Genomic DNA, 27,855 nt, shown 5'->3' with positions numbered 1-27,855 from the left:
TATGTCTGGTCAAGCATGTGGTGCCCAAGCGGGTGATGTTTTGGCCACGCGAGATACGCTTGAGACATATGTTGCAAATAGCAGTGGTGCGATCTAATGCACTTGTCTCAAAAAAGGCCCACACCAAAGAACTTTTGGAATAACGCACAGAGACAGCAGCGCCCTGCACATGCGGAGCTCTGTGGTGTGATGCAATCGTTGTGCTGCCCTTAAGCTGGCCCAGGGAGGGCATCCAGCCTTGGAGATGTGCCTCCTCCTCCTCCTCCTCTCTCCTATCAGTCATCCACGTGGAGTCAGTGACTTCCTCATCATCCCCTCCCTCCTCATCACTGGAGCAAACCTGGCAGTATGCTGCAGCTGGAGGAACATGACTGCCAGATTGCTGTCCTTCTTGGGCACCCCCTCTCTCTGGGCTCACGTTACTGCCTTCCTCTAGCTGGGTACCATCATCGGAGCCTTCAAAATGCTGGCCATCCTCCTGGAGCATGTATGCAACACTGTGGTCAAACAGTTCGGGGGACTCCTCAGGAGGACATAGTGGGGCTAGGGAAGGAGTGACTGATGCCATTGAGCCGAGGGAAGAGGCTGCATTGGCAGCTGCTTTGCCAGACAAAGTACCCTGAGCCTGGGTGAGAGAGGATGAGGAGGATGAGGACGATTTGGTCATCCACTCTACCAAGTCTTCAGCATGTTGCGGCTCAACACAGCCAGCTGCTGAAAAAAAGGACAAGTGTGTCCCACGGCCACGTGCTTATGAGGATGCACCGTGTCCACGACCAGCACTGTTGCCTCTAGAAACAGAGCCTGCTTGCCCTCTTTTATTGGCTTGTGACTGTCTGCCTCTCCTTGTTGGCCTTCCAGACATACTAATGGCCTCCAGTGAGATGTAGCTGCACAAAGCTGGGATGTATATATATACTGATTATACTGCAGCTAGCAGAATCAACTGCCTGCCTGTGGTATTAATAGGATTAGAAGAGCACCAGCAATTGTCTTCAGGTAGCTTTAGGTGCACACTGTGCAGAGGACACAGTACACTAACTGTATATACTGCAGCTGCCTGCCTGCAGTATTAATAGGATCAGAAGAACACCAGCAATTGTCTTCAGGTAGCTTTAGGTGCACACTGTGCAGAGGACACAGTTCACTAACTGTAAATACTGCAGCTGCCTGCCTGTGGTATTAATAGGATCAGAAGAACACCAGCAATTGTCTTCAGGTAGCTTTGGGTGCACACTGTGCAGAGGACACAGTACACTAACTGTAAATACTGCAGCTGCCTGTCTGTGGTATTAATAGGATCAGAACACCAGCAAATGTCTTCAGGTAGCTTTAGGTGCACACTGTGCAGATGACACAGTACACTAACTGTAAATACTGCAGCTGCCTTCCTATGGTATTAATAGGATCAGAAAAACACCAGCAATTGTCTTCAGGTAGCTTTAGGTGCACACTGTGCAGAGGACACAGTACACTAACTGTAAATACTGCAGCTGCCTGCCTGTGGTATTAATAGGATTAGAAGAACACCAGCAATTGTCTTCAGGTAGCTTTAGGTGCACACTGTGCAGAGGACACAGTTCACTAACTTTAAATACTGCAGCTGCCTGCCTGTGGTATTAATAGGATCAGAAGAACACCAGCAATTGTCTTCAGGTAGCTTTAGGTGCACACTGTGCAAAGGACACAGTTCACTAACTTTAAATACTGCAGCTGCCTGCCTGTGGTATTAATAGGATCAGAAGAACACCAGCAATTGTCTTCAGGTAGCTTTAGGTGCACACTGTGCAAAGGACACAGTACACTAACTGTAAATACTGCAGCTGCCTGCCTGTGGTATTAATAGGATCAGAAGAACACCAGCAATTGTCTTCAGGTAGCTTTAGGTACACAATGTGCAGAGGACACAGTACACTAACTGTAAATACTGTAGCTGCCTGCCTGTGGTATTAATAGGATCAGAAGAGCACCAGCAATTGTCTTCAGGTAGCTTTAGGCGCACACTGTGCAGAGGACACAGTACACTAACTGTAAATACTGCAGCTGCCTGCCTGTGGTATTAATAGGATCAGAAGAACACCAGCAATTGTCTTCAGGTAGCTTTAGGTGCACACTGTGCAGAGGACACAGTTCACTAACTTTAAATACTGCAGCTGCCTGCCTGTGGTATTAATAGGATCAGAAGAACACCAGCAATTGTCTTCAGGTAGCTTTAGGTGCACACTGTGCAAAGGACACAGTAAACTAACTGTAAATACTGCAGCTGCCTGCCTGTGGTTTTAATAGGATCAGAAGAACACCAGCAATTGTCTTCAGGTAGCTTTAGGTGCACACTGTGCAGAGGACACAGTTCACTAACTTTAAATACTGCAGCTGCCTGCCTGTGTTATTAATAGGATCCGAAGAACACCAGCAATTGTCTTCAGGTAGCTTTAGGTGCACACTGTGCAAAGGACACAGTACACTAACTGTAAATACTGCAGCTGCCTACCTGTGGTATTAATAGGATCCGAAGAACACCAGCAATTGTCTTCAGGTAACTTTAGGTGCACACTGTGCAGAGGACACAGTACACTAACTGTAAATACTGTAAATACTGTAAAAACACCTGCCTGTCAGTATATTAGGAAGAAAATAACAGGAACGGATCTAGCTAAACTGAATACACTGTATATATATATATATATATATATATATATATATATATACAAAACCTAGGATGTATAGGATGTATATATATATATATATATATATATACACAATACACTGTAAGTGCAGCTAACTGACTCGCCTGCCTACTCTATTTAACTTAAATCAAATGACACTGTCTCTCTGTCTATCTCTCTCTGCCGAAGCAACACACTACACAAGGCCGCTGCGCAGGTGGCCTTATATAGTGTGGGGCATGTACTAAACCCCCTGAGCCATAATTGGCCAAATCCACCCTAGCTTTGGCCAATTACGGCTCTCTGTACAGACGGTGCTGTGATTGGCCAAGCATGCGGGTCATAGTGCATGCTTGGCCAATCATCAGCCAGCAATGCACTGCGATGCCGCAGTGAATTATGGGCCGTGACACGCCACTCGAATTTGGCGCGAACGACCCATAATGTTCGCAATTCGACAAACAACCGAACAGGCAATGTTCGAGTCGAACATGGGTTCGACTCGAACTCGAAGCTCATCCCTAGCCCACACCAGTTCAGAGACATGGAACTGTCTCGTTGCACACTGATTCCCTTATATGCAGAGTGACAATGAGTGCCTAATTCTAGAGCACAGAGTGTTCTAGCTACTGCCATTGTCTTAATAGGATCTTCTACTCAACAGTGCCTGCATAGTTCCAGTAGTGAGGCCTCCAATTTAGAAGTGACTTCTATGCATAAAATTCTGGGGTTTTCCTAATACAAATAACACCAAAAAGGCCATCTTCTTCCCATTGATACCATATGTACAGGACACCGGGAATGTGTCCTGGATGGCAGGTATATTCCCCTCGATATTTGAGTTGTGGTCCCTTTAAGGGGGACAGTTGCAGAGTTTTTGTGGTACTCAGGGGTTCTCGCCCATGCAGGGTGAGGTGTCCCAGGTTAACTTTGGCTGGAGAGGACTGACTTTCATTACTCTCTGGATTGTTAAATTTATATTAGGGATCCGGGATTTCAAAGGTTCAAAGAGACTTGGGAGGGAAGAGCCTTCAACCCCTGACTACCAGGACTTTCGTCCAGAAGGCATTAAGTCCCAAGTGAGGGAGGCTTGAAAGGCAGCAGAGTGGAAATCAGCACCTTTGTCAAGGAGGTGAGTGGAAGAGAGAGATAGAGCGAGAGGCTCACAAGCTGTGCAGCAAGTGTGAGCTCTCAAACAAACTGAAACATGGAAGAAGACTAGCAGTGAGCCTACTGTTTAATTACCGATATCAACATTTGAATGGTTTATTTACTTTGGCTGAAGTAAGCTGTCGTTTTGTTTAACCGTGATTAAAATAAATGAACTGTTTGCTTTCATCAAACTGGCTGGCGGGTTATATGGCAAACAGCAAACAAACCGCAACCAACAACAGTGACACACAGCAAATGAATACCAAAACGAAATGTATATACAGATGTGGAATACAAACGTAACTGTAACAGGCCAGAGTCATACACGGAGATCAAGCAGGTAGAGCTGGGAGCAAGACAGGACAAAAAGCCAGGAGGCCAGGAGCCAGGAGGTGGGCAGATGATCTGCCTGCTGTAATTGGCTGTTGCAGCGGTCACATGATGGAAAAGCTCCCGATTGCAAGTATGCATCAGGAGCTTACCGATCCCTGCCTGCTACCATTCTGGGAGCGTGCAAGTAGCACGCTCTCAGCATGGTAAGTTGTTTACACAGGCCCGCATTTTCGCGGCTGCTCTGCATTAAGGCCTACCCGCCGAGAGGCCACGTATATGCGTCCTATCAGTGCCAAGAGATAAATTGTTTACAATAGATAGAATAAATTAATCAACTCAAAGAAACAAAAACTATTGATTAAAGACTCTATAGAGAAAATACTGTATTAATATAATGTACCCAATAACAACATAAGTGCATAAACCATAGATATCAGGCTCACATTACAGTTTGTCTCTTTAAAGCTCATCTTCTTTGAGCTATCAGTTTATAAAAAAATTTGATGCAACCTACAAACGTGTAATGTACAGTAGCGATTGATTCTTATCTCCATCTAGGCATCAACATGCACACTACTTAGTTCAATGTTATCCCGCTAGAGCACAAGAGCATAAGAAACCTCCAGAAACCTGTGAGGGGGCCCCAAGCTTTCGATTGCCTAGGGACCGCCATAGAGTTTAACCGACAACTGGCTCTGACCTGAATTAGCAAAGCCTTGCCTCTACCAAGATGGCAGACACATTGACACCAAGTCATGGTAAGTCAATAATGGGGAGTGATCAACTGCAGGTAGACCATAGGCAAAACTGGTGACTAGTCCTTTGCCCTCTGTTTGCCTCTTTTGGGTACAGTTTCTAGAGTTTAGGTTCAGGAGGACAGGTTTAGTAATGCGGAGGATCAGGTGATTCTGTTTTTAAGAGCTATCAATTTGTTTTTCCATTTATCTTTTCTTTAAAGTAAAAGACTGCAGTATTTTCACTTTTATTGCTTGCATCTTCATTCCATAAAGAAGTGGATTTACAAATGGTGGCACCACCATGCTCTGTAACAACATGGCTACTCTAAATCCATATGGTACTTGGGTAGGCCCCAAGCGATAGAGTATAACCTCAAAGAGGCAGTCAGTAACAAAAATTGCAAAAGATATCAGTTGAGGAGAGCAGGTCTGCATTGCTTTCAAAAGATTGTCCTTTGACTTTGCACAAACCTTCAAAATTTTAACATAAGATAAAATGACCAGCAACGGCATCACCCCCAATAGTTTTACAGTAATAAACAGACCATAAATGTTGTTGACTGTGGTATCAATGCAGGAGAGTCTCACCACCGACCAGTTGTCACAATAGATCTTCAGGATGACATTGTCACAAAGAGGAAGTCGCACTGTCAGCATTGTATGCACAATGATGGAGATAAAAGAATAAAGCCACACGCCAATAATTATCTTAAATGCCTTTGTTAAGTTCATCAAGGTGGAGTAGCTCAATGGGTTGCATATGCACATGTAACGGTCATACGCCATGACCGTCATCAGAGTCATCTCACAGGACACATAAAAATAGATGCAAAAGATTTGCGTTATACAGGCCGCGTAGGAAATATTTTGAGTCTTAGAAAACAGGTTTACAATTAGGCTGGGGAAAAATGAGATGCTTCCATAAAGGCCATTGGTACAGAGGGCAGATATAAAAACATACATGGGCTCATGCAAACTCTGGTTTAAATACACTGTGGATATTATTGTCAAGTTGGAAAAAATGATCATCAAAAAGCCAAGCAATGATATCACCCCGTAGACATAATTAAAATCTGAAATTGTGCCAAATGTCAGTCTTAGCACCAGAGGAGAAGAGAGAGTCGAATTCTGCATTTTTATTCCAGACGGTTCCTAGCATGAGTCAATAGAATGTAATAACAAATTGCATACATGTATAATTATACAAAAATAGAAAAATTGCTTATACCGTATAAAATATATAGAGGGGTAAGATCCTGAAAAAAAAGGCACAAGTGTTATTCAAATGAATGCAGTGTTATGATAACTGGACGTGGCTACACTATAATCGCCTGAAAGGGTGTGGCTTAATCTTTGCGTGTTCTGTCCAATTCACCAAAACCATGGTCATTGTTTGTCTAAACCCCCTCTTCCTTACAAAGTCATCTGGACACATTTACAAAAGATTCATTCATTTTCCCAAAAGCAGGCCAAAATTTACACTGTGCAGCCTCATAGAAAAAGAGGTAATTTTGCAAGTTTGTGAAAATTGTTTTACCTTCTATAAAAGAAAAAAACACTTGCAATTGAAGTTCCCCTCCAGACAGCAGAGCCAGATGTTTTACCTCACTTTTTCCCACTGCAGTTAAAGTTCAGTTCCACCCAAAAGTGTAATTTCCGCTTTAAGCACTCCTCGCCCCCTTACATGCCACATTTGGCATGTCATTTTTTTGGGGGGGAACGGGTACCTAGTTTTGACAGGTACCCAGCTCCCACTACCTGGTCTCCTCGCCTCGCTGCCTAGGCGACTCCTCCACTCCCCCTAGGCGACTCCTCCTCTCCCCCTCCCTCTCTGCAATCTTCTGGAACACGTCACAGGTACCAGAAGATTGCCTGGCCACTAAGAGATTGCAGTGCGACTTGCACATGCGCAGTGCGCACCCGGCTGTGAAGCCACAACCTGTCAAAGCCGATGCCCACACTTGCAATGCCGGCGCCGTGGAGAGGTGGGGGAGAGGAGCGAGGCTTCGGGCAGTCGTGTCGCTGGCCTATGGGACAGGTGAGTGTCTGTTTATTAAAAGTCAGCAGCTACACTTTTTGTAGTTGCTGACTTTTAATAAACTTAAAATTGGGTGGAACTCCGCAATAAACTAATAGAGCTTTATTCAAGGGTCTCCCTAACTTCTTGTTAGCACGCTTCCTGCATTAGACTGACAGCTCTGGTGAGTTCTGTAAGGCCTAATTAGCAATTAGCTTCCAGTGTTGACCTTACTCAGTAGGGTGACTTTTGATTTTCAGGGGAATTACAGGAAGCTGAACAAAACATAGATCTGGGTATGATTTAAAGCCTAACTTCAGGAAACGTTAAACTTATCCGTTGTAGTGGGAAGGAAATGAATTACATTTTGTCTAGGGTAGAGAAGCAATGTTTTTTACTTACCTGACCTCCCCTCCCTAACACTGAATCAGAGGACTGTCCCTTGGCATCATCATGTCCAATGCAGGGCTTTGGATTCTGCATTGGTCTTGATGATGACATCAGGACCTTAGACCGCTGGAGCATGGGAGAGAAGGACCTTAGAATGCTGGAGCATGGGGGAGTAGGACCTTAGAATGCTGGAGCATGGGGAAGAAGGACAGTAGAATGCTGGAGCATGGGGGAGAAGGACAGTAGAATGCTGGAGCATAGGGGTGAAGGACCTTAGAATGGGGAGAAGGGGTAGCATGGGGATAAGGACCTTAGACCGCTGGAGCATGAGGGTAGAAGAACCTTAGAATGCTGGAACATGGGGAAGAAGGACCTTAGAATGGGGTATAAGGACCTTAGAATGCTGGAGCATGGGGGAGAAGGACCTTAGAATGCTGGAGCATGAGGAGAAAGACATTTTGAGGACAGGTTTAGTAATGCGGAGGATCAGGTAATTAAATCTTCTATTTTGTGTCTCCAAGACCTAAACAAGTAGGCACAGTCCCACTGTAAAAGATTATTGTAAAGTTTTTCAGAGCTAAGCTTTAGAATAAAATTAGAATGATTTATGTAGAACTAGGCAAAACTTTTTTTTTTATTTATTTAAATTGAATAAGAGAGTATGGAAGAGCCCCGGGGCCAAAATTAAAAAAAATAACAGAATTCGGAGTTTGAAAGTCAGAATTCAAATAAGTCCTGTCAGTTTTTTTTTCTTACATTTGTGTCCGATTGGGGAGATTTTCCAGGAAGTGAGGGGAAATCTCTCCAAAATGAGGAACAAGGTCACCAAAACGTGTGCCTCCATTTCTGTTCTGGTGACAATCCAGAATGTAGAGCATGTCTGCAATACATGCATATTTCTATATTTTTAACAAATAAGAGAAGTTCATTTTTAGGGTTTAAATACACACTAAATAATCACAAAGACATAGAATATTGATGTTACCTAAAAGCACTCTACCATTTATATTCCATCATTTGTGACTTTCGATAGAGTCATGGTGAGAGACTACAACAGGAGGGCAACATACTAAAAAACACTTAAACAGGAGGATAATATACTAAAAGAGACTACTACAGGAAAACAGCATACTAAGAGACTACTACAGAAATACAACATATTAAAAGAGACTACAACAAGAGGACAACATACTAAGAGACTACTACAGGAGGGCAACATACTAAAAGACACTTAAATAGGAGGACAATAAATTAAAACATACTAAATGAGACTAATACAGGAGGTCAAGAAACTAAAAGAGACTACGACAGGAGGACAACATAATAAATGAGACTACTACAGGAAGACAACATTCTAAAAGATACTAAAACTGGAGGACAGCATACTCAAAGGAACTACTATATGAGGACAGGACAGCAGACTGAAAGTGACTAGTAGAGGCCAGGTATATGTTGCAAGAGACTACTAAAAGAAGCGAACTGCTGACAGGGATTACTAGAAGTCTTCAACATGCTGCAAAAGACTATTAGAGACTGCTGGCATGCTGCAAGAGTTACTAGAGACTGCCAACATTTAGCAAGAGACTGCTAGAATCTGGAAACATCTGCCTTTAGCTCAGGCGTGAAGACAGGAAGGCGTACTTAGCTGAGAAAGCCCCTCCTCCAGATGACAGAAAAAATGTCCTTGAAGATGCCTAAAATGTATGACATTATTTTGGCTTTGGCCAGAAACCAGGAAGCAACTGAAGAAATGTAAAACAAAGTTTAAAACAAGTAAATATAATATACATTCCTATCTATTTACTTATGCTAGCAGCATAAGGATTAAAAATAGGTAACGCCGACAGAAAGAGCTTAGTTCTGCTTTCATTCAGAATGTCACTGTTCTTCAGCTTCTCTCACCATGGTGGTATCTGTAGCCTGAGCCATATGTAAGGTAAACCTCATACACACACAATCTCAGCATACATAGTGAGAAAAACTGCACAGGCACCACTAGTCCCATTCTGAATAATCACTTAGCACCCAGGTAGGTGGAACAGGTAGTGAGGAAGAGATAGGAAGTCTAGAATGTGGTAACTAATTGTGCAATGGGGTATATAGAGCACAAGTAGATGTTAGGTGTGTTAAAGTCCTTTTTCAAACAAATTAGGCTACACTTTAAATCTTCAAATGTGTACTTTTATATCTGCTAAATTCTGTTGAGCATGTTGAATTTTAAAGTTCAACTTCAGGAAAACCTGAAAATTATCCTGTGCAGTGGAGCTGCACCTGCAGTCCTGCACTGCCAGGACTACTTATTTCTGTCTAGGGGATTTGGAAAATCAGATTTACTTACCCGATCCTTTGCTCCTGCAAGCTCCTCTGTACTGGTAAACCATTCCCTGCATTCTCTTCTACCTTATGCTCTGGCAAGGTCATCTGACGTCATCAAAACGCCCTGCGCTGGACATGAGGATGTCAATGGACAGTGCACTGCCAGAACATAAAAAGTGGAGGATTATGTAAGAAAAACTACTTATTCCTGTCTCCTAGACCAATGTTTTACAACTTCAGTCCGTAAGTACCCCCAACAGGTCAAGTTTTTAGGCTTTCCATTATTTTGCACAGGTGATTTGATCAGTTTCACTGCCTTAGTTATTACCACAGCTGTTTCATCTGAGTGAAATCCTGAAAATATGACCTGTTGGGGGTGCTTAAAGGACGAATTGAGAAACATTGTCCTAGACTAACCATGAAGTTAATTCTTACAGTGTTGGGGCAGATCTATTGCAAGGGAAAATTTTTAGATTTCCTGGAGTTGGGCTTTAATGTTTTAGTTGAAGTTGTAAGAAGTCACATTATAGATATAAAATAACAAATCAGGTAGATTGCAGGGTAGCTCTTCCATAGGGAGTGGGAAATATATATTTAAAGCCACTCTGGCTCTAAAACTGCCTATCTAAAGTAAAGCTGTACCTTCAAAAAAGAGCTGAGATACTCAAGCCTCCATCACGACTGATTGCTTCTGCACAAATGAGAAATCACCCAAAGAAGAATTTGGAGAATCTTGAGCCATTGAAGAAAAATGCAGAGCTCTGTATCTACATACTTACTTCTCTAAGTTTGTGAACACCTAACCATCACACCTATATGAGCATGTTAGAGATCACTTTCAATAACGATAGACACTTGATTTCCTCCACACCAAGCTCACTAAACCATGCCTTTATGGAGCTGGCTTTGTGCAAAGGACTTTCCTCAAACTGTTAGTTCAAAATTGTCTAAAATGTCTTTGTATAGTATAGCATTAATAGTACCCTTCAGTGGAAACCACAATTTATTAAATACGATGGGGGGGCTCACCTATGTTTTGGCCATATAATGCATTTACTAGTTACATGCTGTTCTAAAAACCTGCAACCTTAGAAAATAATCACAAGCATAGTATGGTAATATTAATGAGAAATACTTACTCAAATGCTAGAAAGAACTCTCTCTAGACTACTTACTATCACCTTCTTTTTTATATAGGCAGTAATTACCCTCTGGACCAATCAAGGAGCTGTAATGTTAAGACGTTTAATGAGAATTAAAACAGCTTTCTTATGTCGCCTATTTTTATCTACTCTATGTTTAAAGGAAATCTTAAGGGAAAGAGCATATGCTCACCTAGGGGGCACCTTTTAGTAAATAGTTCCCAAGCCAACTGAATTTAAAATGTGTTTCCATGTGGACTGAAAATATACCATAAATTATACTCAAGCTATTGTGTAATATAATGTTTATAAACAAATGTAAAACAAATCATTACAACTGTTATAATCATTAACATATTATTGTACAGCATATTTTGTGGACACTTGCCCATCGCCCTTATTTTAGCTTGTTGGACATTTCATTCTAATGCTCATTTAACAGCCTCCACACCAAGTCTTTCCTCAAGATTTTGGAGGATGTTTGTGGAAATTTGTGCCCATTCCGACAAAAAAAACCATTTGTGAGGTAAGGTACTAATGTACATAAAGACCTGGCTTGGAATTAGCATTCTAATTCATCCCAAAGGTGTCAGTAGGTTAAGATCAGGGCTTTGTGTAGGCCACTTAAGTTCCTCAACCAGTGGTGGCTAGTGAAGTTTTAGGATGGGGGGGCGCCAGACCGGCCCTTCCTTTTTGACCCCTCCCATTCTCATAAGCCCCACTCCTTATAGAATCCACCCACTCCTGTTGTAATATGTTGGTCGATTTATGTAGGATATTATATTATATATATATATGTATACATACAGTACAATATTGACCAGGCCAGAATTCAGTTGACAATGGTTGAATTGTCCAAGCCAACTCATTTTTAACATATCAAAGGGAAAACTGATGACCCTTTAATATGTTTATCTTATGCAAGTCTACCTAGGTATGTGAGACCTAGGTATGTGAGATATGGCCTGTTAACCTATTTCAACATTTTAAAGAGTACATTGTTTACATACTTAAGGATAATAAAGGACCATAGAAGAAGTATTTATTGATGATAATTAGATTTGAGGGGGTATTCATGGGAAATGGTGATATGTTGGCCTAGTAAACATTTTAGTGACCCTAAATGCCATTGTCAGTAATTACTAGTTGGGTCTTTTCATGCTAAGAGCAATGCATTTGGTTGACCTAGCAGAACCCTCCCCCCAGTGTCAGACCAGTACTTGAGAGGACATTCAAGCTGGCATTCATTCAGTTTTTTCATTCTCCATGAAGGTGACAGAAGGAACTGGGTTCTCTGAAGGCTACTGGTCATTGTCATATTTACTCTGTTGGATTTTTGCATCTGTTGCAAGTATCTTATGGACTTTGTTCTGTCTGAGGTTTCAATAAATGCATCTCTATGGAAGAATTGGGTTGCTGCTGGAAATTACTCACATTATAATAATAACTAAATAAAAATCATCTGCCCACAACCATACTACATCACTACAAATCTGTCCCCTGTATTCCACTTGCTTCCACCCATAGTGTCAGGCGTATTCAGTTTAGCATCACAGGACAGAGTACACAGCCCCAGAATCACAGGACAGAGCATACAGCTCAGCATTACAGGACAGAGTATACAGCCCCAGAATTAAAGGACAGAGTATACAGCCCCAGCATCACAGATCAGGGTATACAGCTCAGCATCACAGATCAGGGTATGCAGCTCAGGGTATACAGCTTAGCCTCACAGATCATCAGGGTATACAGCCCAGGGTATACAGTTCAGGGTATACAGCTTAGCCTCACAGATCAGGGTATACAGATCAGAGTATACAGCTCAGTGTATATAGATCAGGGTATACAGCTCAGGGTATACAGTTCAGGGTATACAGATCAGGGAATACCGATCAGGGAATACAGCTCAGGGTATACAGCTCAGGGTATACAGATCAGGGAATACAGCTCAGGGTATACAGCTCAGGGTATACAGCACAGGGTATACAGATCAGTGTATACAGATCAGGGAATTCCATAACGCCCCCTGCCTGCAGCCCCCCACAACCCCAGCCTAGGTTGTATGGGAGAGGCCCTTGTCCCCCTGAATATGGGAATAAGGTGGTTGACTTTTGGGGTGCCCGAGCCCCTCCTGCCCCCAAGCATCCACCCCCCTTTCATGGGCTGACTTGCTGTGTGTTTGGCTAGGGGTTTGTTAGTGTTTGGGAGGGGCACAATATTTTTTCGTTTGGGGTGGGATTTTTCACGTGGTGGTTCTCATTTTAAGCCTTAACAGACCCAAATGACCTTGTATGTATTGGGGGGTGGCAGGCTATTTTTTGTTTTGTGTTAAAATCTTGCAGCTGCAATTTAGATTTGTAACTTTCCTTTAAAGTCATACATCTTTGAAGCAGCATTTTGGATACATGCTACAGACGCACCACTTTACAGGCAGAGTAAGCCCCCCCCCAAAGTTATTAGCTTTTAATCAATTTAGCATTTTTAAAGGCACTTCTCCTTGTTTCATTTTTGAGGTTGTCCAAATTGGTGACATTGATATATGTCCCTGAGGGTGGGACCTGGGCCCCCATACCCATTTTAACGCCAATAACTAAAAGATAAGTCAGTCAAGTGGGGACTAGCAAAATTAACAAGTCAGTTCCCATAGACTGCAATTTTATTTGTTCTATAAATTTTGCCCATGTTAGGTTCTTTGTTTGCCCCCCTGGACCGGGGCGGGGGGGTGTTTGTCCCATCTGTAATTTGGTAGCATGCTGGATGATGTGCTTAATTTTGGACAGGGGGTGGCTTATTTTGTGCTAGCTGCATTTGGGTTGGTCTGGGCATGCTCAGGGACTGATTTTTTTTTCAGCTTTTTGTGTGTGAACAGCACTTGGATGTTTCTGGGCATGCTCAGGGAGTGTGTTTTTTGGGCTAGTAATTTAAGGACATCCTTAACAGGTGTACCCACTTTGAAGTTCTGTCTGTACATTGGGTGAACTGACATTTTGTATATTTCATGGACTGTGCGTGTGTTTTCAATTGCCTCATTAGCACGCAAACCTATGTTATATAAAGCTTGCAGATAGCATTCTTTATTTGCCCAGAAATAAGGCAAGAGTGTGTGTGTGTGTGGGGCCGGCAAGAGAGTACATTTGGGTGTCCTTATAGAGTTTGTAACACATGTATTTTCTCTTTGTATTTTGTTGTCTTTGCAAAACATATGTGTGTTAGAGCAAGTTTTTTTTTTACTTTGGTTTATTGTATTTTTTTGGGTGGGGGGGATATTTTGCCCTGAAATATTTTTGATGTTGTCAATGTGTGTCGTTTGTAGGTTGTTTCACTTTGATTTAATTGTTTGTGCTGCATTATTTTGCAAAATCTTCCTCAAGATGTTGTAACTTATTAATGTTTAAATCCTTAAAGTGGAGTTCTGCCGAAGTTTTTATTTTTTTAAAGTCAGCAGCTACAAATACTGCAGCTGCTGACTTTTAAAATATGGACACTTACCTGTCCAGGGCGCCCGCGATGTCCTCACGCGAAGCCGATCTGTCCCTCGGCTCTTGGGTGGAGGCGCCGCCATCTTCTGTAAGGGAATCAGGAAGTAAAGCCTTGCGGCTTCACAGCCCGGTTCCCTACTGCGCATGCGCGAGTCATGCTGCGCATCCTCACTGGTCTCTGCTGTCTTCTGGGACCTGTATGCCTTCCAGAAGACAGCGGGGGGGGTTGACAGAGGAGCCTGCGGTGATCTATGCCCGGAAGTGGGAGCAAATACCTGGATTAGACAGGTATCTGCTCCCCCCTCCCCCCTGAAAGGTGCCAAATGTCACACCGGAGGGGGGGAGGAATCTGAAAAGCGGAAGTTCCATTTTTGGGTGGAACTCCGCTTTAATAGATGTCTGTTTGTGGGCACAGTCCTTTTAACTCCTGTTAATTTCCTCTGCAAAAAGGTCAGACCTCAAAACCATATTCTGTGAGTGTCTCAAATTAACATACATGTGTTTTTTGCTTTCCTTGTTTTTTTCCAAGTCCTGTTTTGTTGACCAATAAAATTAGTAGCAAATTTTTATGTTTTATGTGTTTTGTTAATTTTCATGCAAAAGATTTCCCAGCTGAAGCTTAACTAGGCTGATTGGCATGGCAAAACAAACAAAGGTGTGATTTGTCCAAAAGCTTCTTTCCTGGTGCCTTCATGGTAGCATATGCATGAATTGTGCAAATGCTGCCATGGATAGGCACCAGGAAAGGAAAATTACAGAGTGGTAGGTATTCAATTTTCCATTTTAGCACAGTGGTTCTCACCCTCAGTCCTCAAGTACCCCTGACAAGACGTGTTTTGGGAATTTGTCTTAGTTAAAATAGCTGTCCAAAATACCAGCCATTGACTGTGATTTAAAGCACCTGTACAAGATGAAGGAAAACCTGAAATCATGGCCTGTTGGGGGGTACTTGAGGACAGGGTTGAGAAGCACTGATTTAGAGAACTAAGCTAAAATCTATCTCAAGACAATCCTATTCTAATTGTGGGCATTTGAGGGAAACCAAGTGAGTGTTAGAACCCCTGCTTGTCTTTTTTAGGTCGGGCTTTGTGTCCCTTTTCTGAAAATTTCCTTCACTTCCTGTCACAGCCAAGCAGGAAGTGAGGGTAAAACCCTACCAATGTCTTTACTTGGGGACACACAGGTCAAGCTAACTAGTGCCCCCAATAGGCAAATTGCACTCTAGCATTTTGTTGTGTACACCTCAAATTATTAGGTATTTTGGGGTTTATTAAAGGCAAATCCACTCTGCAATACAAGTGTATTTGCTGTAAATCTGAGGGAAAGCACTGGTGATTTTATCAGCCAATCATGTAGAAGCAAAGATGCAGTTTTTTTTATTTTCCTTATATGTCCCCCTCGGATCTCCAGCAACTGCACTTCCAAGTGCACTTGTAGTGCAAAATGGATTTGCCTTTAGTAAATAAACCCCAAAGTCCAAGATACCTAATAATTTGGGGTGTACACAGCAAAATTCTAGAGTGCAATTTACCTAATGGGGAAACTATTTCGACTGACCTGTGTGTCCCCAAGGAAAGACATTGGTGGGGTTTTACCCTCACTTCCAGTTTGGCTATGTGACAGGAAGTGAATAAATTTGAAGGGGAAATTGGCAAAATTTGGGAGGTGTCTTCACCCTATCAGGGGTGCAGACATCCCCAAAAACTGACAAGACTTCCAATCCCTCTGCACTCTATCCCAAAGCAAAAATAAGAAAGAATTTCATTTAGTTTAACTTTGCAAAGACACATTCTTAAGTTGAACTGTGTTGCATGTCAATGGCCCATTTTAATATAAAACACCAGTTGCCTTTCACTAGAAACATTTGTTAGTCCAGTCCTGGAAATCTGCATCTGCTTTACTATTAATTTCCCTAAAAACTGGGTTCCTGCAGCTAGATGCGCCAAATGCATGTAGATGCGCGACCGCTGTGTATGTGAGATGCACAACTGCTGTGTGTGCGGAGGTATGTAACCGTGGCGCATATCTGGTTCCCGGAAGTGGTGGACAGCACACAGGAATGACATCACGCCCCTTACAGGAAGTTGCTTGTACTGCTGCTAATTTCTTCCCACCACCATGCCCCGCGCACTGTTCTCTGAGGAAGAGATGATCCTTATTTGCAAATTAAGAAAAATATTTTTATTTTTTTTAACATGGAGTGGTGTTTGTGTGAGTCCCTAACACACATTCAGACATATTAGGGCCAATTAATATTAGAAAATGGTTGGGACTATATATCCCGTGGGACTTTAGATGAAACCATGACCTGATGTGGTCATGCGTTTCCATCCCTGTACTAGTCTAAGAGAAAAGGGTGGGACTTTAAATGAATTGCGTGAATGCTCAGAAACAAAATCGATGAACAACTAGGAAAATTTTATTCAATTCATAAAAATATAACATGCATAGGGCCAATTTAGACAGGATCCGATTTACCTACCAGCATGTTTTTAGAGTGTGGGAAGAAACCAGAATACCTTGAGGAAACCCATGCAGGCACAGGGAGAACATGCAAACTCCAGGCAGGTGGTGTAGCAGGAGGGATTTGAACCAGCAACTCTTTTTTCTGCTAGGTGAAAGTGCTAGCCACTGTGCTGCCCAAATATATATCTATAGATGTAGGTTCTTGTGTCCACCAGCAGAGAGAAGTTGGGTAGATGCCACATTCCAAATTCTGGAGGCATAATAATGGTCTAGCACAGGGGTCTTCAAACTACGGCCCTCCAGTTGTTCAGGAACTACAATTCCCATCATGCCTAGTCATATCAGTGAATGTCAGAGTTTTACAATGCATGGGATGTGTAGTTCCGCAACAGCTGCAGAGCCATAGTTTGAAGATTCCTGATCACTCTAGCATATCTTGAAAAAAGGTGGTTTCTCATGTGCCTTGTATAATGCCCAATAAATATCAATAGGAAAATACAAGTGGGTCATGGCACATTTACATTCCAAATTTGGAACTTAAGATGGTCATGCACAATGCAATCTGTTTGGCCAATCTCTGTATAACTCAATATTTCGGCAAAATAGGTAATAGGAAGACACACTTGAACAATTAATTCAAATTATACAGGCTCTTGCTCTAAATCTAATTTTTTAAAGATCTAACTGATTGCAGTGTATGGTCACCTTTAAAGATCAAGATCAGAAAATATTAATTCATTGGGTTTAGAAACTCTTCTCTGTTCTTTGTAATGTATTGAATGATTTGGGTAAAAATAGAAAAAAACACACTTCAAAGATATATTAGAAGCAATAGGAATGAGATTATCATCAAAAGGGTTAATTAATTGAGAACCCCTACTAATTGCCTAAAAAGACACATCCAATGAGAGGAAATTAACAAAATGTATTGGGCGTGCGCTATTATCAATGAGAAAACTGCAGTTACCCTAGCAACAGTTGCAGTTTACATATTTTTTTATCGTGTTGCGCATCTGCGTGTGCCGGTTCGCTCGTTCAATCAATGATTTTTCTGGCGCAAAACTTAAGGTGTGAACCCGCGCAGCGCATTCGTCTTAGTAAATCAGCCCCATTGTGCCTGTTCATTTAAGTTGATAAAACTCTGCAAACTCTCCTAGAACAATTCCCAGTGATTTGAATGTATTGCGAAGAGCAGTGTTAAGCTTTGTAGGGAATGCAACATATAGTACAACATAGAAAGTGCAGTAGTTTGGGGTCCTTAACCACTTCAATACCAGACACTTTGCCCCCTTTCTGCCCAGGCCAATTTTCCGCTTTCAGAGCTGTCGCACTTTGAATGACAATTGCGCGGTCATGCTACACTGTACCCAAACAAATTTTTTATCATTTTGTTCCCACAAATAGAGCTTTCTTTTGGTGGTATTTGATCACTGCTGGGGTTTTTATTTCTTGCGCAACAAATAAAAAAAAGACCAAAAATTTTGAAAAAAAATACGTTTTTCTTTGTTTATGCTATAAAATTTTGTAAATAAGTAAGTTTTCTCCTTCACTGATGGGCACTGATGAGGCTGCACTGATGGCTCCTCTACTCTGTAAGACACGAGTGAGAAAAAGCCGATACACGGCTTTTCCTGTTTACACTGTGATTAGCCATGATTGGACACGGATGATCACGTGGTAAGGAGCCTCCGTCAGAGGCTCTTTACCCAAGATCGGTGTGGCGGTGTGTCAAACTGACACGTCCCACCACCGATCGCTGTGCTGCGCGCCCGCTGCTATCCTGAAAGATGTCATATGACGTCCAAACAAGATAATGGAACCACCACCCTGCCGTCATTCTGCTATAGGCCGGGCAGGAAGTAATTAAACTTCTCGCTGTGCTTTTAAGCTGACACTAGTTCGAAGGCATGGACCTGTCAGACCTTCTTGTTGCACACTGATTCCCTTGCATGCAGAGTGGAAATAAGTGCCTAATTCTGGAGAACAGAGTTTTCCAGCGACTGGCATTGACTGAATGGGATCTTCTCCTCAACGGTGCCTGCATAGTTCCAGTAGTGAGGCCTCCAAGGTAGAAGCAACTTCTATGCATAGAATTCTGGGGCTTTTCTAATACAGATAATACCAAGGGCATCTTCTTCCCATTGACACCAATGTTGGGGTACTATCCCCCCACTGACACAGATAATGAGGCTTATTTTCTGCTGACACCGGGGGGGGGGGGGTTTCTCTTGCTGAAGAATGATGACATTTTTTCTCCCACTGACCACCAATGCTGAGGCATTTTTTTTCTCCTATTTACTACCAACTTCAAACATTTTTTTGCTCCCACTGACACTGGGGAGTTTCTTAATGCAAAAGCCTAATATGTCCCTGATTACTAAATATTTAAAGGACATTTAAGTGGACTCAAACTCAAAAAGTAGAACATTTTCTACCCCTTGGTGAATGTACAGAAAAAAAATGTAGCTTTTGTTTTAAATTCTCATGAAAAAACAGTCCTGGGCCCAATAGCTTTATATGTACAATGTGAGGTCATCTAAGGCAGTGGTTCTCAACCTCAATCCTCAAGTACTCCCAACTGGGCATGTTTTCAGGTTTTCCTTTTCTTCGCACAGCTGCTTTAAATCAATATCAATGACATGGTCCGTTGGGGGTACTTGAGGACCCAGGTTGAGAACCACTAATCTAAGGAACTGCTGTCCCAGGTTGCTATTTCCACCACTTTTGGTGGTGCCACTACTTTGCTTCTCCCTGTTCTCCTTGCTGGATAGGAAGCTGTATCTGATTAACTGAAATGCAAGGATCTCACTGCTGCTGCTTTGTTTTGCTTTGTGAATCTGTATTTCCTTCACCACTTCTGCTACTGCCTAATCATTACCCAACAGCCACCAGGGGGCAGCTTTGACCAGTGCTGGATTACCAAATAGGCAGAGTAGGCACTGGCTTATGGGCCCCACAATGTTTAAGGGCCCTGTGACAACTGATCAAAAGCTTTTTAACCTCTGGGCACCAACCTCCTCCTGGACCTTTAAGAGTTCAAAAAGCTGGGAGGCAGCGGGCATTCGGGTTATGTGACCACTGTAATTGGCTGTTACAGTGGTCACATGATGGAAATTCTCCCAATCGCAAGTATGCATCGGGGAGCTTACAATCCCTGTTGGCTACCATGCTGGGAGCGTGCAGGTGGCGTGCTTTCAGGATAGTAAGTTGTTTACACAGGGCAGCATATATGTGTTCTGTCGGTTCCAAGAGGTTAAATTGTTTACAAAAGATAAAACAAATAAAAAAAGACTACAAGAAACAAAAACTATCAATTAAAGACTCTATAGAGAAAATACTGTATTAATATAATGTACCCAATAACAACATACGCAAATAAACCATAGATATTAGGCACACATAACAGTTTGTCTCTTAAAGGCTCATCTTCTTTGAGGTGTCAGTTTGTAAAAAAATCGGATGCATCCTACGTATCTGTAATGTACAGTAGTGATTGTTTCTCATCTCCATCTAGAGATCAACGTTCACACTACTTAGTTCAATGTCATATTACTAGAGCACAGGCATGAGAAACCTCCAGAAAACTGTGAGGGGGCCCAAGGTTTTGACTGGCTAGAGGCCTCCATAGAGTTTAATCCGCAGCTGGCTCTGACATGAGTTAGCAAAGCCTTTCCACTACCAAGATGGCAGACACGTTGACACCAAGTCATGGTAAGTCAATAATAGAGAGTGATCAGCTGCAGGTGGACCATAGGCAGTACTGGTGATTAGTTCTTTGCCCTCTGTTTGCCTCTTTTGGGCACAACTTCTAGAGTTTAGGTTCTTCTTTATACTCTGATTAAACATGGGCTGTAGTAGATATTTTTGAAAATTTTTCTGTTTTTTAAGTTCTTTCAATTTGTTTTTCCATATACCTTTTCTTCCATGTAAAAGACTGCAGTATTTTCACTTTCATTGCTTGCATCTTCATTCCATAAAGGAGAGGATTTACAAATGGTGGCACCACCAGGCACTGTAATGACATGGCTACTCTAAGTCCATAGGGTACTTGGGTAGGCCCAAAGCGATAGAGTATAATCTCAAAGAGGCAGTCAGTAACAAAAATTGCAAAAGATATCAGTTGAGGAAAGCAGGTCTGCATTGCTTTCAAAAGATTGTCCTTTGACTTTGCACAAACCTTCAAAATTTTAACGTAAGATAAAAAGACCAGCAACGGCATCACCCCCAATAGTTTTACTGTAAGAAACAGACCATAAATGTTGTTGACTGTGGTATCAATGCAGGAAAGTCTCACCACCGACCAGTTATCACAATAGATCTTCAGGATGACATTGTCACAAAGAGGGAGTCGCATTGTCAGCATTGTATGCACAGTGATGGAGATAAAAGAATAAAGCCAGACGCCAATAATTATCCTAAATGCCTTTGTTAAGTTCATCATGGTGGTGTACCTCAATGGGTTACATATGCACATGTAACGGTCATACGCCATGACCGTCATAATGGCCATCTCACAGGACGCATAGGAATAGATGCAAAAGATTTGCGTTAAACAGGCTGCGTAGGAAATGATTTGAGTCTTAGAAAACAGGTTTACGATTAGGCTGGGGAAAAATGAGATGCTTCCATAAAGGCCGTTGGTACAGAGGGCAGATATAAAAATATACATGGGCTCATGCAAACTCTGGTTTAAATATACTATATATATTATTGTCAAGTTGGAAAAAATGATCATCAAAAAGCCAAGCAATGATATCACCCCGTAGACATAATAAAAATCCGAAATTGTGCCAAATGTCAGGCTTAGCACCAGAGGAGAAGAGAGAGTTGAATTATGCATTTGTATTCCAGCAGCTTCCTAAAATAGGTAATTAAAACAGTCAAATGTAATAAAAAATTGCATGCATGTATAATTATACAATAATAGAAAAATCTTAGATTACATAGTTATACAGTATAAAATGTATCTTATAAATGTAAAAAAATAAAATGTCTACACTATAATGGCCTGAAAGGGTGTGGCTTAGGCAGGCTATACATGGGTTGAATTTTAAAAGAATTTCCTTTTGAAAATCTTATCTAAGAAATTTCATTCGAAATTTGCACCATTAGTGGGCTGCAGCAACAGCAGATTTTCGTGCAGCCATTGAATTTGAGTTATCGGGCATGTTGGAAATTTTTTTAAAAACTAACGATTTCCTAATCAATGATGGGAGAATCGTGCGAGAAATGTGATCGAAAAAAAAATGCGCATGTGCAAGAAAAGAAAATTCACGGAAAGAAAAGAAGATTCCCAGCCACAAAAATTATTTTCTGTAGCAACAGCAGTTGAAATTGAAGGCTTGGTTGGTCGAACTTCAAAATCAATGGTGGCACCATCGGATCACAAAATGCACAAAATTTCTGATTTTCAAAAGAAAATTATTTTGAAATTCGACAATGTATGCCTTAATCTTTGTGTTTACTGTCCAATTCACCAAAACCATGGCCATGGTTTTTTTGCACTGAACCCCCCTACTTCCTACCCCTCACAAAGTCACATAAATACATTCACAAAAGATTAATTATTTCCCCAAAAGCAGGTAAATTTTTGCATTTACACTGCGAAGCATAGCAAAAAGCTAATTTCACAAAAGGTGTGAAAATTGTTTTACCTTCTATAGAAGAAAAAACTCTTGGCATCCCAGCTCCCCTGCCAGATAGCAGAGCCAGATGCTTGACCTCACTTTTTTCCACTGTAGTTAAAGCAATACAGCTTGGTCATGGATCTCCCTAGCTGGTGACTGGATAGTAAAGAAGCAGCAGCAGCACACTGATGAAGTCATTTCTGTGCTTTCTTCTCTTGTTATGAAAAATAAAATACAAATAAAAACCTGAGTGAGACTCAACCACTTTATATAAATTTATATAACAAGATCCAAGGATGGAGAGACATGAAAAACAACTCGGCACAATATACATACATTGATAAATTTATTGTATCAAAAACCAGAAACAAACAAAAGAAAAACCACACAAGATAATTTAATATATATACCAGACATTTAAATCCACTGAGGATGATGAAGAGGGCCCACATTTAAACAAGAAGTAAAAAATAGTGGTAGGAATATAAATGAATCCCACTTCATGTGAACACCATGATAAAGAATATAAAGCCTGTATTGGCTTGGCAACATGGAAGATCTGTGCATATAGATGGATCTTCCAGCGATTCTTTTATATAGCTTCGTAAGCACTATGTGCAATTGAAGGTACATACGAAAGTCACCAGACCACTGGTATGTGCGTCCTTGTATCACCAGAAAGAAAGGCAGAATACATATGTCCATGAATCGTGGCCAAGTATAGGGAAACTTTACAAAAACTTGATTAGAATAGGTGTGCATAGTCTGTATCCTCAGAACTATATACTAAAGTTGAAGGACTCCAATATTGCATCTCCATAGGCCATGTGATTGTGAGGCTCTACGTGTATAGGGTGAAAATAGCTGTAAATTCCACTGAAGTTATTTCTGATGTCGTAAAGACAACATAACTCCTTCAAGTGTCATTTTATAAGTATGTACTGTATGTCACAGTAGGGAATCACAGCTCATCTTTCTCTTTTCTTTTCCTGTTAGCAGGCTTCCTGCATTAGAATGACAGCTCTGTTGAATTCTGTAAAGCCTAACTTTATTGTTATTATTATACAAGATTTATATAGTGCCAACAGTTTACGCAGCACTTTACAACTTGAGGGTATACAGTAGGAATCAGAGGGCCCTGCTCATTAGAGCTTACAATCTAAGAGGGAGGGTCAAGTGATACAAGAGGTAATAACTGTGGGGGATGTGCTGATGGAGAAAATAAATGTACAGTTGTTAGGTGGAGGCCAAATAGGCTTCTCTGAAGAGATGAGCTTTCAGGGATCACCTGAAAGTAGACAAGTTAGGAGATAGTCGGACAGATTGGGGTAGAGCATTCCAGAGGATGGGAGAGGCTCAGAAGAAGTCCTGGAGGCAAGCATGGGATGAGGTGACAAGGGAGCTAGAGGGCAGGAGGTCTTGGGAGGAGCGAAGAGGACAATTAGGTTGGTATTTTGAGACTAGGTTAGTGATGTAGCTGGGGACCAGGTTGTGGATGGCTTTGTAAGTTACTGTTAGTATCTTGGATTTAATTTGTTGGGTGAGTGGCAGCCAATGGAGGGATTGGCAGAGAGGGGTAGCAGACACAGAGCGGTTTGTAAGGTGGATGAGCCTGGCAGCAGCATTCATTATGGACTGAAGGGGGGATAGCCTGTTTAGAGGTAAGCATCCCCTTCCTTCCTAACTAGCTTCCAGTGCTGGCCTTCCTCCACAGGATAACTTTTTATTTGCAGGGGAATTACAGGAAGTTGAATAAAACATAGATGTGGGTAATAGCTAAAATCTTACTCCAGGAAGCATTAATATTATACCTTGTAGAGGAAAGGAAGGGTTAACTCATTTTGTCTAGAGTGGAGGAGCAATGTTTTTACCTTACCTGATCCTCTGCTCCCCCACGCTCCATCAGTTGACTGTCTTTTGGCTTCATCGCGTACTACCGCTCCTCCTCATTTCCTCCCCTTCTAATTAATTCCATTACTTGGAGAGATTCATACTAAAAGAGAATAAAACTGGAGGAGAGCATATTGAAAGAGACAACTACAGGAGGACAACAGACTGAAAGTGACTACTAAAGGCCAGGTATATGTTGCAGGAGACTAAGTAAACTGCTGAGCGAGATTATTAGAAGTCTTCAACATGCTGCAAAAGACTATTATAGGCTGCTGGTGTGCTGCAAGAGTTACTAGAGGCTGCCAACATTCAGCAATTGACTACTAGAGTCTGGTAGCATCTGCCCTTAGGTCAGGCATGCATACAGAAAGGGGTACTTATCTGTGAAAGCCCCTCCTCCAGATGAGAGAAAAAAAAATGTCCATAAAGACTCCTGAGATGTATGACATTATTTTAGCCTAGGCCAGAAACCAGGAAGCAACTGAAGAAATGTAAAAAAAAAAAAGTTTAACACAAGTAAAATGAATATAACTTCCTATCTATTTACTAATGCTAGCCGCATAAGGATTAAAAATAGGTAATGCTGATTGAAAGAGTTTAGTTCTGCTTTCATTCAGAATGTCACTGTTCATCAGCTTCTCCCATCATGGTGGTGTCTGTAGCTTGAGCCATGGTAGTTAATATGTAAGGTAAACTTCACGTGAACAACCCCAGCATAATGAGAAAAACTGCACAGGCATTGCTAGTTCCATTCTGGATAATCACTTCAAGGGGTTTCCAAGACAGCAGCACCCGGTTAGGTGGAACAGGTAGCAAGGAAAAGGTAGGAAGTCTAGAATGTGGCAACTAATTGCGCAATGGGGTGTACGAAGCACAATGTCTACACAAGTGAATGTTAGGTGTTAAGGCAAACAAATAAAGCTACACTTGAAATCTATAAATATTTTAATATCTGCTAAATTCTGTTCAGCAACTTGGATTTTAAAGTTAAACTTCAGGAAACCTTAAACTTTTCCTGTGCAGTGGAGCTCCACCTACAATGCAAAGGTTAACTGCTCATTTCTGTCTAGGGGATTTCGAAAAACAGATTTACTTACCTGATTCTTCTCTCCTGCAAGCTCCTCTGTGCTGGTAGACCATTCTCTGCATCCTCTTCTTCCTTATACCCTGGAAAGGTCATCTGATGCCATCAAAATGAAGGCATGGTCCATAGCCCTGCACTGGACATGAGAACGCCAAGGGACAGTTTGCTTCCAGTGCATGGGCAGTGGAGGATCATGTAAGTAAAACTGCTTTTACCTGTCCCCTAGACCATGGGTGCTCAACCTGTGACTCTCCAGCTGTTGCAGAACTACAAGTCCCATGAGGCATTGCAAGCTGCTGACAGTTACAAGCATGACTCCCAAAGGCATAGACATGATATGGAACTTGTAGTTCTGCAACAGCTGGAGGATCACAGGTTGAGCACAGATGCCCTAGACCAGGGGTGTCCAAACTTTTTTTCAAAGAGGGCCAGATTTGATGACGTGAACATGCGTGAGGGCCAACCATTTTGCCTGACATTCTTCACTGCGGTCGTGCCCTATTAGCTTGTCGTATGTGCTATGTCTCGACTGGTAGTGTCTCTTGACATTAAATTCCTTATAAACAGCCACAGTCTCTTGGCATATCAGACAAACACAGTGATTCTGTATTTCGGTGAAGAAATATTCCACTTTCCACCTGTCCTGGAAGCGGCATCCCTCACTGTCAACTTTCCTTCTCTTATTTACAGTAGCTATTTTAGAAATTGACCAGAAGGGGAAGGGATCATGTGAGCGCAGTGCCAGAGGTTTTGGTCTAAGTGTGTTCGTCCGATACACTAATACACTGCCTAACAAGAATTCTCTTGCCTTTGTGGCTGTGTGTGGTGAAGACACAGCGCAGGGAGAAGGAACGCACCAAATCCCGCGTCGTCCGAGAGTTCACGAGAACGCCGACTGAGGACGTCCAGTCCTGTGGTGTCCGAGAGATCATGAGAATGCTGACTGATGACGTGCAGTTCCCACGGCATCCGAGAGATTGTGAAAATGCGGACTGAGGACATGCAGTCCCATGGCGTTGGCGTTGAGAGATCCAAAGTTCCCAGGGGTCACAAGAGATTTTGCAAAAATTCCTGGGGGCCGTATTAAACCACAACACGGGCCCCAATTGGCCCACAGGCCGTACTTTGGACATGCCTGCCCTAGACTAACCATGAAGTTAATTATGGCAGTGTGGGGGCCACTGCAAGTGAATACTTTTAGGTTTCCTGGAGTTGAGCTTTAAAGTTTTAAAAAGTTTAAAAAAGTCACATTATAGATATAAAACAAAAAATGAGGTAGATTTCAGGATAGCCCTTCCACTGGGAACTGGAAATATATATTTAAAGCAACTCTGACTCTAAAACGAAGTAAAGGTGTAACTTCATAGAAGAGCTTAGATACTCAAGCCTCCATCATCACCGATCGCTTCTCCAAAAAAAAAAAAGAAATCATCTGATAAAAAATATTGAGAATCTTGAGCAGCCAGTGAAAAAAATGCAAAACTCCTCATCGTAATACTTCTCCAAGTTTTATGGACACTTGACCATTACACCTACAGTATATGAGCACATTAGATATCACGTGCCATAGCTATAGACATTAATATGGATTTGCCCTACCCCACTGACTTTGTGGCTTTAACATCAATCTTTCTTTTGGGAAGGCTTGCCACAAGATTTTGGAGTGCTTCTGTAGGAATGTGTGCCCGTTCGGGCAAAAGAGCATTTGCGAGTTCAAGTATTGATGTTGGACAAGAAGAACTGGTGTTCTGATTCATCCCAAAGGTGTTTAGTAGGTTGAGGTCAGGACTCTGTGTAGGTCACTTAAGTTCCTTAATATTTAGCATTTGATTTCTTCCACACCAAACTCACCAAGTCATGCTTTATTGGAGCTAGCTTTGTGCAATAGGTTACAGTCATGATGGAACAGAAAAGGACTTTCCTCAAACTGCTAGCTCAAGATTGTCTAAAATGTCTTTGTATATTGTAATATTAACAGTACCCTTCATTTGGTGGAACCAATAATTTCGTAAATATGATGGGTTTCCACCTATTTTTTGGCCATATAGTGCATTTGCTAGTTACATACTGTTCTAAAAACTGCAATCTCTGAAAATAATCACAAGCACAATATAAGGATACTAATGAGAAATACTTACTCAAATGTGACACTGAACTCCCTCTTGTCTACTTACTATCACCTTCTCTTTTATACAGTCAATAATTACCTTCTGGACCAATCAAACAGCTGTAATGATAAGGCATTTAATGAGAGCGAAAACAGAATTTCTATGTTGCCTATTTTTATCTACTTATTTAAAGGAAATCTTAAGGGAAATAGCACATGCTCACCTAGGGGGCACCTTCTACTTCTAGTAAATGGATCCCCAGCCAGCATTGCTCAACTGAATTTAAAGTATGTTTCCATGTTGGCTTAAAAAAATGAAAATTCTAAATGATATAGTATCCAAGCTATTTTGTAATATAATGTTATTAAAGCTTCTGTAAATCCAATTATTAAAAATGTTATAATCGTTAACATATTACTGTACACCATATGTCCAGAAGTTTTTGGGA

The 27,855-nt window shown here is 41.7% G+C and overlaps 2 protein-coding genes across 2 annotated transcripts; both read right to left on the bottom strand.

Annotated features, from left to right (window-relative positions):
- Positions 1 to 5,092: 5,092 nt before the first annotated feature.
- LOC141129719 (olfactory receptor 51L1-like) lies at positions 5,093 to 6,022 on the bottom strand. The gene has a single exon (XM_073617813.1). It carries the CDS (start codon positions 6,020 to 6,022, stop codon positions 5,093 to 5,095), a length of 930 nt encoding a protein of 309 aa, XP_073473914.1.
- A 14,512-nt stretch (positions 6,023 to 20,534) lies between these two features.
- On the bottom strand, positions 20,535 to 21,538 carry LOC141129718 (olfactory receptor 51I2-like). Its single transcript, XM_073617812.1, has one exon. The coding sequence runs from the start codon at positions 21,536 to 21,538 to the stop codon at positions 20,582 to 20,584; it is 957 nt and encodes a 318-aa protein (XP_073473913.1). The 3' UTR covers positions 20,535 to 20,581.
- Positions 21,539 to 27,855: the final 6,317 nt, after the last annotated feature.

Source organism: Aquarana catesbeiana, linkage group LG02 (assembly GCF_042186555.1).
Source record: "Aquarana catesbeiana isolate 2022-GZ linkage group LG02, ASM4218655v1, whole genome shotgun sequence".
Taxonomy (NCBI): domain Eukaryota; kingdom Metazoa; phylum Chordata; class Amphibia; order Anura; family Ranidae; genus Aquarana; species Aquarana catesbeiana.
This window is presented reverse-complemented; position numbering and strand designations above follow the sequence as displayed.